This window comes from Chlorocebus sabaeus, chromosome 24 (assembly GCF_047675955.1).
Source record: "Chlorocebus sabaeus isolate Y175 chromosome 24, mChlSab1.0.hap1, whole genome shotgun sequence".
NCBI lineage: Eukaryota > Metazoa > Chordata > Mammalia > Primates > Cercopithecidae > Chlorocebus > Chlorocebus sabaeus.
This window is the reverse complement of record NC_132927.1, coordinates 31,416,120-31,433,307: the sequence shown is the minus strand read 5'-3', so window position 1 is coordinate 31,433,307 and position 17,188 is coordinate 31,416,120. Positions and strand designations below refer to the sequence as shown.

Genomic DNA, 17,188 nt, shown 5'->3' with positions numbered 1-17,188 from the left:
ATTGTACTCCAGCCTGAGTGACAGAGCAAAACTCCATTTCATAAAATAATAACTTACATATATGTATGTGCAAAGAAAAAAGGCTGGAAAGATAACAATATATTTCATTTTAAGGGTATTTCATAATTTTTTAAAGCAACTTCTTATACCGTGTGTAATAGAAAGTAAACTATTTAGTTTTGTAGTTGAATATCATGATTACTTATTTTTATATATATATATCTCTCTCTCATATGAAAGTTTGATTGTTTCTGTCTTGTTTTAATTTTTAGCAAGCTTCACTGCCTGCACTTTAGTTCTTGGGATTCAAGCAAAGAGTGGATAATAGACTTGCCTCAGAATGAGGATATCGAAGCCATATGTCTCGGTCAAGGATGGGCTGCTGCCGCAACTAGTGCCCTGCTTCTTCGATTGTTTACTATTGGAGGGGTTCAGAAAGAGGTATTCAGCCTTGCTGGACCTGTGGTGTCAATGGCAGGACATGGAGAACAGCTTTTCATTGTTTATCACAGAGGTAGACTTTTTTCAGTCTTTTATGATTTTACTGTGACTTGAAGTAAAATGGAAATTACTTGAACTTTTTTGCTGTTTTTGTTACTCTTTTTGTCTTGGATTATATACTTCCTTTTGAATCAGTGTGATCTTTACATGTAGAGAATTTTGTTGTGTTTACTAGTAGCAATAAAAATGAAAATGTTTTGTTAATAGTTATAGAGAGAATTCCAAGGTGGAATTTGGTTAATTACTTCCATGTCTAAATCTTACCATTTGGCAAGCACGACCAGAGAACTTTCAGCATTGAAATTCCATAAAAATAACTCCTAGTAGAAAGGGCCAAAACAACTCTGAATGTGACACTTTTTAAAAGCTACTGCCTCCTTTTCCTCCCCTCATGTCTTTCTTCAGTCCCCAACACTATGCTGAGACTGGTCTTATCAAGGTAACTGATAATCCCTGTGCTTTTTTAAAAAATAATTCCATTGAAAATACCTTCTTCTCATGACTTCTGTGACATCATACTTTCAATATTTTTCCTCACTGGCAACTCCCTTTTTACTTTTTTGTTGGCTCTACCTTTTAGCTGGAGTGAATCCCCTTTTTCTCTACTACTCTCTAGGTCAGGGTCTTTCAGTCTTTTTGTCTGCTTTGCCACAGTAAGACATAGATTCATAGATTCTGGACCAGGTGTGGTGGCTCACACCTGTAATCTCAGCACTTTGGGAGGCTGAGACGGGAGGGTTACTTGAGCCCAGGAGTTCAAGACTAGCCTGGATAACAATAGCAAGCCCCCGTTTGTATTTTAAAAAGAAAAAAAAAAAGAAGAAAAGAAACATATTCTGTATAACTCTTCTATAAATATCTGCAAATGTAACTGAAATAAAAGTCTCATAGACAATGTTTATTCTTTGATTTCAGTTTAAATTTTTTATTTCATTTTTTTAAATGCTAGTTGCAACTTAAACTTGATTCCATGACTCATAGGTCAAAAAAATGCAGTTTGAGAAACCACCCTGGGGAATTTTATCATAATCCATGGCTTTAAATACATCTCAGTGTCTATGACTTTTAAGTTGATAGCACCAACCCTACCCTCTCCTTGTGTCTCCAGACTTACACATCCAGTTGCCCACTTGAAATCTATTTAAAGTTTGGACAGACATTTCAGACTTAATTTACTCACAATAAAAAGTGATTTTTTTCCTTCCAAACTTGCTTCTTACGTAGTTTCCCTATCTTAGTAAATGGCCTACTAACAATCTAGTGGCTGAAGCCAAAAATCTGAAAATTATCTTTGATTCGTCTCTTTCCATTTCCCCTGCATCAACTCCGACAGTAAAATTATATCATCATGTCAATTCTATGGAATAACACATTCTAAATTTGTCTCTTTTCATTTCTTCCGCTAATGCAACCTAAATGTCATCTCTTGGACTGTCATAGTAGTCTCCTAACTAGTCTTTTAGCTTCAATTCTTGCCTTCCATAGTCCATTCTCCACACAGCAGCCTAGGTAATCTTTTAAAAACATAGATCATGCTCCTCTTCTCAAATCTCTCTGACTTTCCTTCACTTTTAGAATCAAAGTCAAACTTCTGATAGCTGTCAAGGTGATCTACTGATCCCGTATAATCTGACTTTTGCCTGCCTCTTCAACCTCATGTCTTACCATGGTTTCTCATTACCATGTTCTGGCCATACTGCCTCTTTGTGTTCTTTGAGCCCTCTATTCTTCCTGCCTTAGGACTTTGCATTAGCTGTTCCCTCCATCCACTTTCATGTTCCTTCCCTAATGTTTGCATGGCAGGCACCAGCTTGCAGTTCATGTCTTAACTTAAACTTTACTTTCTGAGAGGCCACTTCTGACTAACCAGTCTAACAAACCACTCTGACATTCTGTATCACATTATTTTAACTTTTTGATAACTTTTTTTGTTCATTTTGTGTTTTTTAATTTGTCTTCTACCTGAAATTTGAATTTAATGAGAGCAGTGACTTTGTTTATTGCTGTAGCTCCAGGATCTAGGCCAATGCTGGCATGTAGTAAACTTTCTGTAAATATTTCTTGAGTGAATAAATGCCCACTTACAAGGACTTTATGTGACTAGTCCATGTAACATCTTACTCTGTTTCTAATACCTGAATGATGCCTCAGTTAGATGGGTTATTCATAAAAAGTAGTGCTAGTCAGTCTAGTAATTTACCACAAAATCAATTCACAGAAAATAATGTAGACTGCATTATAGTTAGATAACCTTTAATGCCTGATTTATATTTACATTTTCTCATTAGGTACAGGATTTGATGGGGATCAGTGCCTTGGAGTTCAACTGCTAGAGCTGGGGAAAAAGAAAAAACAAATTGTGCATGGTGACCCTCTTCCTCTTACAAGGAAATCCTACCTTGCATGGATTGGGTTTTCAGCTGAAGGCAAGATAAATTTGTTTAAAAAAAACAAGTATAATATAAAGTGTTAAGATATTCTTCACGAAGAAAATTATTTCATTGTTTTATTTCTAATTAATTTCTTTAAGGATAAATTATCTCTATTTTATATTTTAAATTTCTGTTTTAATATGTTGGCAGAACTGGGAACTGCAATCTTTAGGCAAGGTAGCCATTATTTTATGTACTAGATATTGCTTTTATTTTTATGTTCTTTTGCGAGAGGGTCTGGCTCTGTTGTCCAGGCTGGAGTGCAGTAGAATGATCTCAGCTCACTGCAACCTCCACCTCCTGGGCTCAAGCCATCTTCCTACCTCAGCCTCCTTAGTAGCTGGGACTTTAGGTGTATGCCACCGTGCCCAGCTAATTTTTGTATTTTTTGTAGAGATAGGGTTTTGCCATGTTGCCCAGGCTGGTCTCAAACTCCTAGGCTCAAGTGATCCGCCCACCTTGGCCTCCTAAAGTGCTGGGATTACAGGCGTGAGAAACTGCACCCGGCTAAGATCTCTCTTCATGAAAATTCTCATTAGAAAACTTACAAAGAGGGAAATATATTTTTCTGAAAGTTTATTAAATAGCAAGGAGGTGATACAAATCAGTAATAAGTTGTGTCTTTTCTAGCAGATCATACACAAAATTTAGAATTTTCTAGAACTTCACTGTTTATTACAATAACTAGTATGTATGTCTATTGAGCACTTGAAATATGGCTGAGATGTGCTTGTATGTATAAAATACTCTCTGGATTTTGAAGACTTACCATGAAAAATATATAAAAATCAACAATTTTTTAACATTGATTACCTGTTAAATGATAATATTTGAGATACCTTCAATGAAATAAAATGTATTATTAACATTAACTTCACCCTTTTTTTCTTTAAAAATTTTTTTTTTTTTTGGCTGGGCATGATGACTCATACCTATAATCCCAGCACTCTGGGAGGCCGAGGCAGCAGGATCACTTGAGCCCAGGAGTTCAAGACCAGACTGGACAATATAGTGAGATCCCATCTCTATTTAAATATATATATATATGTATATATATTTTTTTTAAGGAATAAATTAGGAGTTTTGCTCTGTTGCCCAGGCTGGAGTGCAATGATGCAATATCAGCTTACTGCAACCTCTGCCTCCTGGGTTCAAGCAGTTCTCCTGCCTCAGCCTTCTGAGGAGCTGGGATTACAGGCTTGCATCACCACACCCGGCTAATTTTTGTATTTTTAATAGAGACAGGGTTTCACCATGCTGGCCAGTCTGGTCTTGAACTCCTGACCTCAGGTGATCCACCTGCCTCGACTTCCTAAAGTGCTGGGATTACAGGCATGAGCCACTGCCCCCAGCCTAAATTTTTTCATTTAATTTTTTTGTTGTTCAGATACATGGTATGTAGCCATTTTTCTTTTTTAATGTGGCACTAGGAAATTAAAAATTACACTTTTGGCTCACATGATATTTGTTTTGGATAAGTGCTATTTTAGACCAAATTCTAGAGGCTTATGACAGATGATCTGAAACACACTGAGGAGTACCTTATTTTATTTGTTTTTGTGTTTGCATTTTTTTAATGCAGAGTCTCACTCTGTCACCCAGGCTGGACTGCAGTGATGCGATCTCAGATCACTACAACCTCTGTCTTCTGGGTTCAAGTGATTCTCATGCCTCAGCCTCCCAAGTAGCTGGGACTACAGGCACGTGCCACCACGGCTGGCTAATTTTGTATTTTTAGTAGAGATGGGGTTTCAACATGTTGGCTAGGCTGGTTTCGAACTCCTGGCCTGAGGTGATCCACCTGCCTTGGCCTCTCAAAGTGCTGGGATTACAGGAGTGAACCACTGCACCTGGCCCAGGAGTACCTTATTTTAAATCACCGGTCAACCCTGTCTCATGGGGACTTAAATATTTCTCTTTTTGGAGATTCATATTCTTCATTTACATTGCTGGAAACTCCACTTTCTCTTTAAAATATCAACCATTTCTAGATGTGTTTTCTGTTTTGATGTTAGTCACTCAGGCTTTAATAATATGAGCCACTGATAACTTCCATTTGTATAGATTTTTTTCTCCCAAGTACCAATTAGATCCAGACCCTGAGGAAACTGATGTTTGCAGAGTAAGTGGGGTATGAAGCCACAGATAAGAAAAGGGAGGATCAGGTAATTTGCCACAGATTTCCTGAGTTGGAAGCAGAATAGGTGGAAAACAAGAATGCTTCTGTTTTACTAGGTAAGAATTGCTTACCCAGTAGTTGGGGACAGAATAGTAACAAGGCCAACAAAAAGAAGAGAGAGGAAGAAGAGTACTAAAGATAAATTTTGTAAAGATCACCTTGTATCAGGTTTTGATCAGTTTTCTAAATATTTCTCAACCGGGAACCTTCTCATTCATGTTTAATATTTTACTAAAATTGGCTTTAAAATTATCATCGGTCAGGCACGGTGGCTCACGCCTGTAATCCCAGCACTGCGGGAGGCCGAGGCAGGCGGATCACGAGGTCAGGAGATTGAGACCAACTTGGCTAACACGGTGAAACCCTGTCTCTACTAAAAATACAAAAAAAAATTAGCCAGGTGTGGTGGCGGGCGCTTGTACTCCCAGCTACTCTGGAGGCTGAGGCAGGAGAATGGCATGAACCCGGGAGGCGGAGCTTGCAGTGAGCCGAGATTACGCCACTGCACTCCAGCCTGGGCAACAGAGCGAGACTCCATCTCGAAAAAAATAATAATAATAAATAAATAAATAAAATTATTATTATCTTCCAGCAGGTGGCATAGTTTTCACTGAAACTCAGTTTTTTCACTTTATTTGTGTAAATTTTAGTCATATCAAATACAATTTTTTTCTTTTTTCTGTTAGGTCTTACTCTATATAGTTAATGAAATTTTATAGTAAATAATCTTAGATTATTTGCTTGTGTTTTGTGTTTTGCTTTTGAAAGCAAAGTTGAATCCTTGGTATGTATAATATATTTGAAATAGGGTTTCTTTAACAACATGTAGCTATGTCTCCAAGTGATTTCTTTTTCTGTTGGTGTTTAGGTACCCCTTGTTACGTGGATTCAGAAGGAATTGTTCGAATGCTTAACAGAGGACTTGGTAATACATGGACTCCTGTATGTAATACAAGAGAACACTGCAAAGGAAAATCTGATCACTACTGGGTGGTTGGTATCCATGAAAATCCCCAGCAACTAAGGTAGGCTATTAAAAGAAGTCTGAAGTTGACTCTTTTTTAAAAGTATTTTGAAATTCTTTTTGTGAGGCTCTTTAAGTGTATTTGTCTTTTATCTTAGTCCAATTATTTGCTTTCTATAGTCACTAAATTAGGAATTTGTTCATATTCACTCTGAAGTTTTCAGTCACTTGCTTTACTTGAAACATGTTGAATGAAATAGAAATAATTAGGGTGACCTTACCATCATTTCAGCCACACAGGGAGAGGAATTCTGGTTAAACGTGGCATTTCACCTTTTATTATTGTCTTTTATTTTAATAAAATAATAATATAAAAGTAAAAATGGAAAATAAAACTGATAAAACTGAATATATATTCAATTGAGAATTGAAATATATAATGAAGCTGCATTTTGAGATGTTTTGCTTAATTATTATAATAGGAGGAAGGACTAATAGAATTTTTTTTTTTTTTTTTGAGACGGAATCTTGCCCTGTTGCCCAGGCTGGAGTGCAGTGGCATGATCTCGGCTCATTGCAAGCTCCGCCTCCCAGGATCGCGCCATTCTCCTGCCTCAGCCTCCCCAGTAGCTGGGATTATAGGCATGCACCACAACGCCTGGCTAATTTTTTTGTATTTTTAGTAGAGAGGGGGTTTCACTGTGTTAGCCAGGATGGTCTCAATCTACTGACCTCGTGATCCGCCCACCTCAGTCTCCCAAAGTGCTGGGATTACAGGCATGAGCCACCGCACCCAGCCAAATTTTTTTTTTTTTTTTTTATATTGAGCCTCTGTCACCCAGGCTGGAGTGCAGTGGCGTGATCTCAGTTCACTACAACCTCCACTTCTTGAGTTCAAGCAATTCTTCTACCTCAGCCTCCCCAGTAGCTGAGATTACATAGGCATGTGCCACCATGCCCAGCCAATTTTTGTATTTTTTGTAGAGACGGGATTTCACCATGTTGGCCAGGCTGGTCTTGAACTCTTGACCTCAAGTGATCCACCCAAAGTGTTGGGATTACAGGCGTGAGCCATCACACCTGGCCCTGGACTAATAGTATTTTATGTTGATTTGTGTGCACATTAAAGTTTGGGAAGTACTGCTGCTGGCACATGTAAGAAATAATACATTGGTTGGGCATGGCATGGGATTTCTTTTTGGGGTGATGAAAATGTTCAGAAATTAGTGGTGATAGATGCACAATTCTGTGAATATACAAAAAACCACTGAATTACATACTGGGTTTTTTTTTTTTTTTTTTTTTTGAGACAGAGTCTCACTCTGTTACCCAGGCTGGAGCACAGTGGCCCGATTATGGCTCACTTCAGGCTCACTTCAGCAGTGACATCCTAGGCTCAAGCAATCCTCCCACCTTAGCCTCCCAAGTAGCTGGGACTACAGGCACGCACCACTATACCCAGCTACTTTTTGTAGAGGCAGGGTTTCACCATGTTGCCTAGGCTGGTCTCAAATTCATGGGCTCAAGGGATCTTCCCGCCTCAGCCTCCCAAAGTGTTGGGATTACAGGCATGAGCCACTGTGCCTGGCTGAATTGTATACTTACCATATGATATGGCTGGTTCATTATCTGAACTCAATATGTGAATCATATCTTGACAAAGCTGTTAAAAAGGATGAGGACACTATGTCATGATACAGAAAAATCTACAAGATGTGTTAAGTGAAATAAATACCATTTGTGTAAAAGTGGAGAAAGAATAAGAATATGTAACTGTATTTGCTTTACATATGCAAAAGAATTCCTAGAAGAATAAAAAGGAAACTAACAATGATAGTTACCTCACAGAAAGAAACTCAGTGGATAGTATAGGAGACTTTTCTCTGTATTCATTTTTATACTTTTTAAGCATGTAAATTAAGCATGTAACTTTGAATTACTAGTTCAAAAGTTAAATAAATTGAATTTTTAAACAAAGCAGCAATTCAATAAACTAAATCAGATAAGGCCAGAAGTTCAAGAAGACTTCTTTTTTTTTTAAATTAATTAATTTATTTATTTTTTATTATACTTTAAGTTCTAGGGTACATGTGCACAACGTGCAGGTTTGTTACATATGTATACATGTGCCATGTTGGTGTGCTGCACCCAAGAAAGACTTCTTAATTTGGCTACATGGAGGTTAACGGTGACTCTGATAAAAAGTGATAAAATGTTAAATTCCAGATTGGGGTGGGCATGGGAGGCACAGAAATGAAAGTAGAATATGTGGATAACTCTTATCAAGAAATTTGACTATTGGGCCAGGCGAGGTGGCTCACGCCTGTAATCCCAACACTTTGGGAGCTCAAGGTGGGAGGAGTTCGAGACTAGCCTGGGCAACATAGTGAGACCCAGTTTCTACAAAAATTGTTTTTTTAATTACCCAGGCATGATGGCGCACTCCTATAGTCTCTGCTACCTGAGAAGTTGAGAGGGGAGGATCACTTGAGCCCAGGAGGTTTGAGGTTACAGTGAGCCATGATCACACCTCTGCACTCCTGCCTAGGCGACAGAGAACCTATCTCAAAAAAAAAAAAAGAACTTTGGCGTGAAGAGAAGCAAAGATTTGGGGTGGCACCTAAGGGAGGATAAAAAGTCTTTGAAGGGATTTTTTAGCTTAGGTGACTTTACAGCATTTTTGTGATCTTTTGGCAATGAATTTAGTAAAGAAGATAAGATTGACAGTTTAAAAGAAGGATCCAGTGAAAGGAATGAAATCTCAAAAAGAAAAAAAAGTAGTAGTTTTTAGATCAGCTGTCTAAAATAGGAAAGTAGACATTTTATCAGTTGTGGAAGGGAAAAAAAGAGGCACAAATGCAGATAGATTTGGTAGCTGAAAGGTAACAAATTCCTATCTTCTGTTTTTGGCTTCTGTTTTGTTGGCAGATCATGAAGCAGAATTCAGTTATTTCTATAGACAGTGGTTGGCATTGTGGGATGTTTGAGAAGAAAAGACATATAGTCTCAGAGAATGCAGAATTGAATTAGTAGAGAACTATAGAGGAATTGCTGGTTATTTCTGTGTGGTTTGCCTTTATAGTTGTAATCACTGAATATTACATTCTAAAATTGACATATTTAGTATTAGAAGATGTATATTCATTAACTTCTTTTTTTCTTTTTATTTTAGAGCCAGGGTGTCACTGGCTCTATGATTGCAGTGGTTGAGTCATAGCTCACTGCAGCCTTGAACTCCTGGGCTCAAGTGATCCTCGCACCTCAGTTTCCTGAGTAGGTGGAACTACAGGCACAGGCTACCACACCTGGCTAATTTTTAAAAATACTTTGTAAAGATGAGGTCTCACCATCTTGCCCAGATTGATCTCAAATTCCTGGCCTCAACTGATCCTCTTGCATCAGCCTTCCAAAGTGCTGGGATTATAGGTATAAGCCTTGTGCCAAGCCACATTCACTATTTTTAATAGTTCTTACAGTGTAGGTTGTTCTCAGGGATTTCTTGCAAGTCTGTTTTCAGGAATCTAGTTAGTTTAGTAATTTGAATTAAAGAATTCACAGTCTGTCTTAATAGCAGGTTAAGGTTTGAACCTATGAGGATTTTTACTATTCTGCCTAATGCTTATTCAAGTAAGATGATTCATTTTGTTAGTGAATGTCATTATCTTAAGGAGGTATATGAAATTATTTGCAATATATGAAATTAGTCATCTGCAATGAATAATTTTGCTTTTTCATTTAATTTAATATTACAAATATTTCATCAGTTGCAGTTTTCACACCCTTAGTAATTTATCCAACTGGCCTTTTTTTCTTATATGCTTTTTTTTTTTCCCGCACAACCCTTTGGGACACATTTTTTACCTGCTTCTTATTTAAAATTTGTAAAGAATTTTAACTTGTTAAAAACTACGATAATTACAGCTAGTAACATTTAACTGTTATATTCAATAATGGATAAAGAAATAATGGACTCTAAATTACAGCTTTTAGATATAGAAGGATTTTAGAACCCATCTCTACTAGTAGCTCCTGACATTTTCAAATATAAGAGCCCCTTTTGTTTATTTATTTAGAAACAGGATCTCCCTACGTTATCCAGGCTGGACTTGAACAAGAGTCCTTTTTAAATGTTGAACAATTCATGCCTGCAAATGATAGTAGCTCTAGTAACTCTACATTTAGTATCAGCTAATAAAGACTATTTCTTTATTGAGACAGTCTTGCTATGTTCCCTAGGCTTTTCTTGAACTAACCTCGAGTGATCCTCCCACCTTGGCCTCCCAAAGTGCTGGGATTACAGGCATGATAACGTAAGCTTCTGTAGACCTAAAAATTTTATTTTAATATAAAATTGTATTTACAAATCACATTATCTGCATACATGTGAAAATTTTAGTATGTAAAGTGGAAACTAGTTTTGTATTTGGTCTACAGACAATTCATGGTGCTTGTGTGCATTCCTAGACCCTTTATAATAGCTCAGCAGCCCTACAGGAATAAAAGAATGGGAACTACCAAGTTCTTTTGGTCTATTTGCTGCCTCTCTTCACCCTCAGCACTTCTCCCCAATTTTTACGTATGAGAAAACTATGGTCCAAAAAGATTAAAGTAATTTGGTAGAGAGTACACATCTATTTATTGGCAAAAAAAAAAAAAAGCTTATTTTTTTGTATTAAAATATAGGAACAAAGGGAGTTAGTTGATAAGTAGATTGAAAGAATAAATACTTCTCCTGTAAAGACCAACTTGTAGAATAATTGAATTACTGAGGGGAATCTTACACAGTAGGCATTTGAAGCACTGAGAAGATTAAAAAGTCCTGTTGATAGAAATGTATTTATTTGTATATTATGTGATAAATTGATAACTGCAGAATGTTTTTATATTTTCCTGGCTTTATGCTGGAATAATAAACTTGAATAAGAATATTTTTCTTTCTTTTTTTTTTTTTTGGTAGAACATTTATTTATTTATTTATTATTTTTTTTTGGTATATAGCCTTAAATATTTTTCAAAGATTGGAAGCTACACTTCTCAGTATGGCTTACTGTACTTTTCACACCAGTTTTGCTGATACGTAGGCATATTTAGAGATGATTTATTTCCTTTCTGTGGATAGCAGTACATGGAAGTTCAGGGAATAAAATTCTGCAATCACTTTTTAGTGGCCTGCTGTTGTTTAAAGAAACTTACTTATTCTGGCTAGCAAGAAATTCATCTTTGGCCAGGCTTCGTGGCTCACAGCTGTAATCCCAACACATTGGGAGGCCAAAGCAGAGGGATCACTTGAGGCCAGGAGTTTGAGACTAGCCTGGGCAACATAGAGAGACCCTGCCAGGCATGGTGGTACATGCCTGTAGTCCCAGCTGCTCGGGAGGCTGAGGTAAGGGTATGACTTGAACCCAGGAGTTCAAGGTTATACAGCCCCTGCACCCCAACCTGTGTGACATAAGGAGACCTGGTCTCTAAAATAAAAAAGAAATAAATTCATCTTCGTATTTATTTGCATGTTTAACGCTTCTGTTTGCTCCCATTGTTTGTGGTAAAGATAGCAAATCACATGCTTCTCTGTAAAGGCAATGTGGCCTAGTGGTCCAGAGCTCGAGCTTTCAAGTCACACTGCCTGCTTGTGGTATCCTGGCTGAAATCCTCGCTCAGTAGCCCTGGTGTATTATTTACACTTTAAACCCTCTGTGCCACTGTTTCCTCATCTCTAAAACCAGAGTGTACTCATTTCACAGAATTTCTGTGAAGATCAAGTGACTTAGTGATACCTCTTTCTTTATTCTTTTCACTTTAAATGGATTTTCTAACCCAACTCAGTAGTACTTATGCTTACTTTTTGTTCAGAGATCCTTTAAAAGAGAGTACATTTTGTGAAAAATAATTTTTAAAATTTCATTTGAGAGCCTGCCACAGTGGTGCACACCTGAATCCCAGCTACTTAAAAGACACGGGCGGGAGGATCACTTGAGTCCAGAAGTTTGCAGACAGCCTGGGCAACAGCAAAACCCTGTCTGTCAATATAAAATTTTCCTATTTTCCTTTAATTATGAATATGAGCCTGGGTGCGGTGACTCACACCTGTAATCCCAGCACCTTGGGAGGGTAAGGCAGACGGATCACCTGAGGTCAGGAGTTCGAGACTAGCCTGGCCAACATGGCGAAACCCTGTCACTACTAAAATTACAAAAATTAGCCAGGCATGGTGGCAGATGCCTGTAATCCTAGCTACTTGGGAGGCTGAGGCAAGAGAATCGCTTCAACTCAGGAGGTGGAAGTTGCAGTGAGCCAAGTTTGCGTCACTGTACTCCAGCCTGGGCAACAGAGCGAAACTCTGTCTCAAAAAAAAAAAATTATGAATATGAGAAATTACTGATCTGTATTGGTGTCATCCCTACCCCCTTTTGAACTGAACTTCAGTTTACCAAGTATTGTTTCTTCTAAAGGTTTTTTCATGACACTACTGGTTAATACATAACTGAGAGTTAATAAATTTTGCTGTGTTACAGTCTAATTTGCTCTCTACCAACAAAGACCTTCTTTCTTTTTATGTTTAGTTTTTCTTTTTATGTTTAGAGTTAGTTAATGTGCTTGAAAACTAGACTTTTTTCCTAGTTGCGTTCACTGAATTAGCATTTATTATAGTACCGACTAGATGTGCTATACCACACAAAGATAAATGAGGCTGTGGCCTGGAAGAGGTAGGCTTGTAAAGTCATTATGCTACCCCCAAATAAGTGATTTAAAAGAGATGTGAGCAAAGTCCCCTCAAATGCAGAAGAGAGTTCTGTCCAACATAGAAGAAAAAGCAAAATTTGCTGGCTGGGGCAGGGTTAATCTGGACACTGGACCTAGTTTTCTCCAGTTTAGCATTTTTTAATTTAATTTTCTTTTCTTTTCTTTTCTTTTTTCGAGACAGAGTCTCATGCTGTTGCCCAGGCTAGGGTGCAGTGGTACAATCTCAGCTCACTGCAACCTCCGCTTCCCAGGTTCAAGTGATTCTTGTGCCTCAGCCTCCCAAGTAGCTGGGATTACAGGCATGTGCCGCCATGCCCAGTTAATTTTTTGTATTTTTAGTAGAGACAGTGTTTTGCCAGGTTGCCCAGTCTCGATGTCCTGAGCTCAGGTGATCTGCCGGCCTTGGCTCCCAAAGTGCTGGGATATTACAGGTGTGAGCCACCACACCTGATTATTTTGGCATTTTTAACCTCTTTCTTTAATAAAAAAAAAAAAAAAACAGGTCTTGTGGTCAATTTGAAAACAAACTGAAGTGATTGGTTTTTGTTTGTTTGTTTGTTTGTTTGTTTTTGAGACAGAAGTTGCAGGGAGCTAAGGTCACACCACTGCACTCCAGTCTAGGCAACTTCTGCCTCCTGGGCTCAAGAGATCCTCCATCCTCAGCCTTCCTTCCGAGTAACTAAAGCTACAGGTGCATGCTGCCATGCCTAGCAAACTTTTTGTATTTTCTGTAGAGACGAGGTTTTGCTGTGTTGCGCGAGCTAGTCTTGAGCTTCTGAGCTCAAGCAATCTGCCTACCGCAGCCTCCCTATGTACTGGGATTACAAGCATGAGCCACGGTGCCCAGCAACTTTTGTCTTCTTAGTAAACCAGGTTTTTTTTGGTTTTGTTTTTTGTTTTTTTTTTAACATTCCTCTTCCAGATGGTTTATGCACATAGTTTCCAGGAAACTCCGGTCGAATTCCAAAACCCACCAAATTAGCAGTTTAAATGTGTTTGTTTTTCCCTTGAATTCTTCTATGATGGGGATATTTAACAGAGAAAACATCTTTTTAGTTCAAGTCTTTAAAGCTAAGGAAAGGATAAAAAAATGCAAACTGGTGCTCTGCTTTGATGTAAATGTGGCTTAGAAAGTAACTGTTAATAAAATCCTACTCAATATTTCCTTTTTCTTTGTGATAATTGCTTACTATGTGTAAATCAATAAAGTGAGCTGTAAAATGTTTTTAAACATGTAAACATTTAAATATGTAAAATGATATTTTAGAAAAAAATGTTTAGGCAATTAACATTACTCCCAGTATTCCTTCTAATTTTGTTAGTGTACATATATATGTACTTGGACTCATCTTTTGTGAACGTATGTGCTCTTTTTCATTTTGCATGACTAGTAAAGTAGTGATTCTTGTAAATAGAGATTTATGACAGAATTGCCACAAGATTATTTGAAATTTGAGGTATTTGCACGGCCACCTCATACTGTGTGGTGAAAACTAGATTTTTAATAAAATCATAAAAGGAGAGAAGGAAGAAAGAAATGAGATTGTATGTTCAAAAAAAATTGGAACTCTAAAAACATTTGTATTTTTATTGTATAGTCAGAAAAAAAAGAAGGGAAGGTATTTGAATCTCACAAGAAAGGGGCCTGAGTAGTTTGAAAAAGAATACTAGATATTGTCACTTACTTGTTTTCTAATTACTCTAGTGGGCATGTGATAATATTGGAAGATATTTATAAAATTTTTAAGCCCAAGGGTCTAGCTTCTACTTAGTATCTCCCTTCAAGAATGTCCTGATTAAAAGGCTATACTATAAATTAAGTGGATGACTATTAGTAAGCATTCAACAAGAGATTTCGTCTTTTTAAATGACTTTATGAAAATATAAAATTTGCCAGTGGTATTTATAGTGTGCAGTCATGGTTTTCCAGTGCTTTTCTAATAAATAAATTGGAGTACATAAGTTGAAAGAGTTCTATATATGTAAATCATTCTGTGATTAATGAAAGCTTTTTAATAAATCAGTTGCAAGAGTACTACTCATGATGGGTGTGTTTGAATGCCTTATATAGCCTACTCAGAACAGGTTTAGACAGTCCTTACCCGTTGACCTATTACCATATAAGGCAACTTTTCATTTATCAGAGTAGATATAGATTATAGTCTTTCTAATGATAGTGGATGTTCTGCTTCACTCTGACCAATATCTAATAAACACTTAACCTGTATTAGGCATTTCACCATCTTTCTTTCTCTCTTTTTTGGAATGGAGTTTTGCTATGTTGCCCAGGCTGGTCTCCTGGCTTAAGCAATATCCTTCTGTCTCAGCCTCCTGAATAGCTGGGATTACAGGTGCCCACTACCATGCCTGACTTTTTTCTCTTTTTTGACAACTTATACCAACAGTACTAAGAATTCTCAAACTGATGAATGTGAGTATGCTTCGTGGCCTTTTTTTTTTTTTTTTTTTTGGTGACAGTCTTGCTCTGTTGCCCAGGTTGGAGTGCAGTAGTGCAGTTTCCCAGGTTCAAGAGATTCTTGTGCTTCACCCTCCCGAGTAGCTGGGATTACAGGCGTTCACCACCACACCCAGCTAATTTTTGTATTTTTAGTAGAGATGGGTTTTTGCCATGTTGGCCAGGCTGGTCTCAAGCTCCTGGCCTCAAGTGATCTGCCTGCCTTACCCCCCAAAGTGCTGGGATTACAGACATGCACCACCATACCTGGCCAACTTTTTTTTTTTTTTTTTTTTTTGAGACCAAGTCTCTCTCTGTCACCCAGGCTGGAGTGCAGTGGTGCGATCTCGGCTCAATGCAAGCTCCGCCTCCCGGGTTCACGCCATTCTCCTACCTCAGCCTCTCGAGTAGCTGGGACTATAGGCGCCCACCACCACGCCTGGCTAATTTTTTTGTTATATTTTTAGTAGAGATGGGGTTTCACCGTGTTAGCCAGAATAGTCTCCATCTCCTGACTTCGTGATCCGCCCGCCTCAGCCTCCCAAAGTACTGGGATTACAGGCATGAGCCACCATGCCTGGCCAACATTTTTAAAAAATTTTAACTTTTATTTTAGATTCATGGGGTGCATGTGCAGGTTTGTTACAAGGGTATATTGCATGATGCTGAGGTCTGGGGTACAACTGAAGCTGTCATTCAGGTAGTGAGTATAGTACCCAATAGGTAGTTTTTCATCCCTTGCCACCCTCCCTCTCTCCCCTCCTTATAGTCCCTGGTGTCTGTTTTTTTCGTCTTTATGTCCATGTGTACCCAGTGTTTAGCTCCTACTTGTAAGTGAGAACATGCAGTATATAGTTTTCTGTTTCTGCATTAATTTGATTAAGATAATGGCCTCCAGATGCATCCATGTTGCTGCAAAGTACGTGGTTTTACTTTTTTAAGTAAAACCTGTGTGGCGACATCCATGGTGTGTTGTGTACCACATTTTCTTTATCCAACCTACTCTTGATGGGCGCATAGGTTGATTCCATGTCTTTGCTATTGTGAATAGTGCTTCAGTGAACATACGAGTGCATGTGTCTTTTTGGTAGAATGATTTATTTTCCTTTGGATATATATTCAATAACAGGATTGCTGGATCAAATGGTAGTTCTATTTTAGTTCTTTAAGAAATCTCCAAAGTGGTTTCCACAGTGGCTGAACTAATTTACATCCCCACCACAATGTTTAAGCTTTTCCTCTTCTGACTTTTTTTTTTTCCCCCACATTTTTTTGAGACAGGATCTCGCTCTGTTGCCCAGGCTGAAGTGGAATAGCACAAACATAGCTCACTGTAACCTTGAATTTTTGGGCTCAGTGATCCTCCCACCTCAGCCTCCTGAGTAGGTAGGACTACAGACACATGCCACCACGTCTGCCTAATTATTTTTTCCATAGAGACAGGGTCTTGCTATATTGCCCAGGCCGGTCTCAAACTCCTACAGTCCTCCCACCTCAGGCTCCCCAAAGTGTTGGGATTATAGGTTTGAGTCACCATGCCCAGCCTCGACTTTTTAGTAACCATTCTTACTGGTGTGAGATGGTGTAACTCATTGCAGTTTTTTATTTTGTTTGTTTTTTGAGACAGGGTCTCACTCTGTCACCTAAGCTGGAGTACAGTGGTGCAATTACCGCTCACTGCTGCCTCAGCCTCCCAGGCTCAAGGGATCCTTCCATCTCAGCCTCTTGAGTAGCTGGGACTACAGGTGTGTGTCACCATGCCTGGCTAATTTTTGTATTTTTTGTAGAGATAGGGTCTTGCCATGTTGCCCAGGCTGGTCTGAAACTACTGGGTTCAAGTGATCCACCCGCCTCAGTCTCCCGAAGTTCTGGGATTATGGGTGTGACCCACCATTCCCAGCCTTGTATGTCTTCTT

General features: G+C 38.3%; 1 protein-coding gene across 3 annotated transcripts in view; it reads left to right on the top strand.

Moving 5' to 3' along the window:
- The window catches only part of WDHD1 (WD repeat and HMG-box DNA binding protein 1), an 82,934-nt gene that overhangs the window by 42,369 nt on the left and 23,377 nt on the right, over window positions 1-17,188 (top strand). For all 3 annotated transcript variants that reach the window (XM_037984006.2, XM_037984005.2, XM_037984004.2), the window contains 3 exons: window positions 273-514; window positions 2,790-2,927; window positions 5,981-6,137. In XM_037984006.2, coding sequence (XP_037839934.2) covers window positions 273-514; window positions 2,790-2,927; window positions 5,981-6,137 — 537 coding nt within the window. The remainder of the gene's footprint in view (window positions 1-272; window positions 515-2,789; window positions 2,928-5,980; window positions 6,138-17,188) is intronic.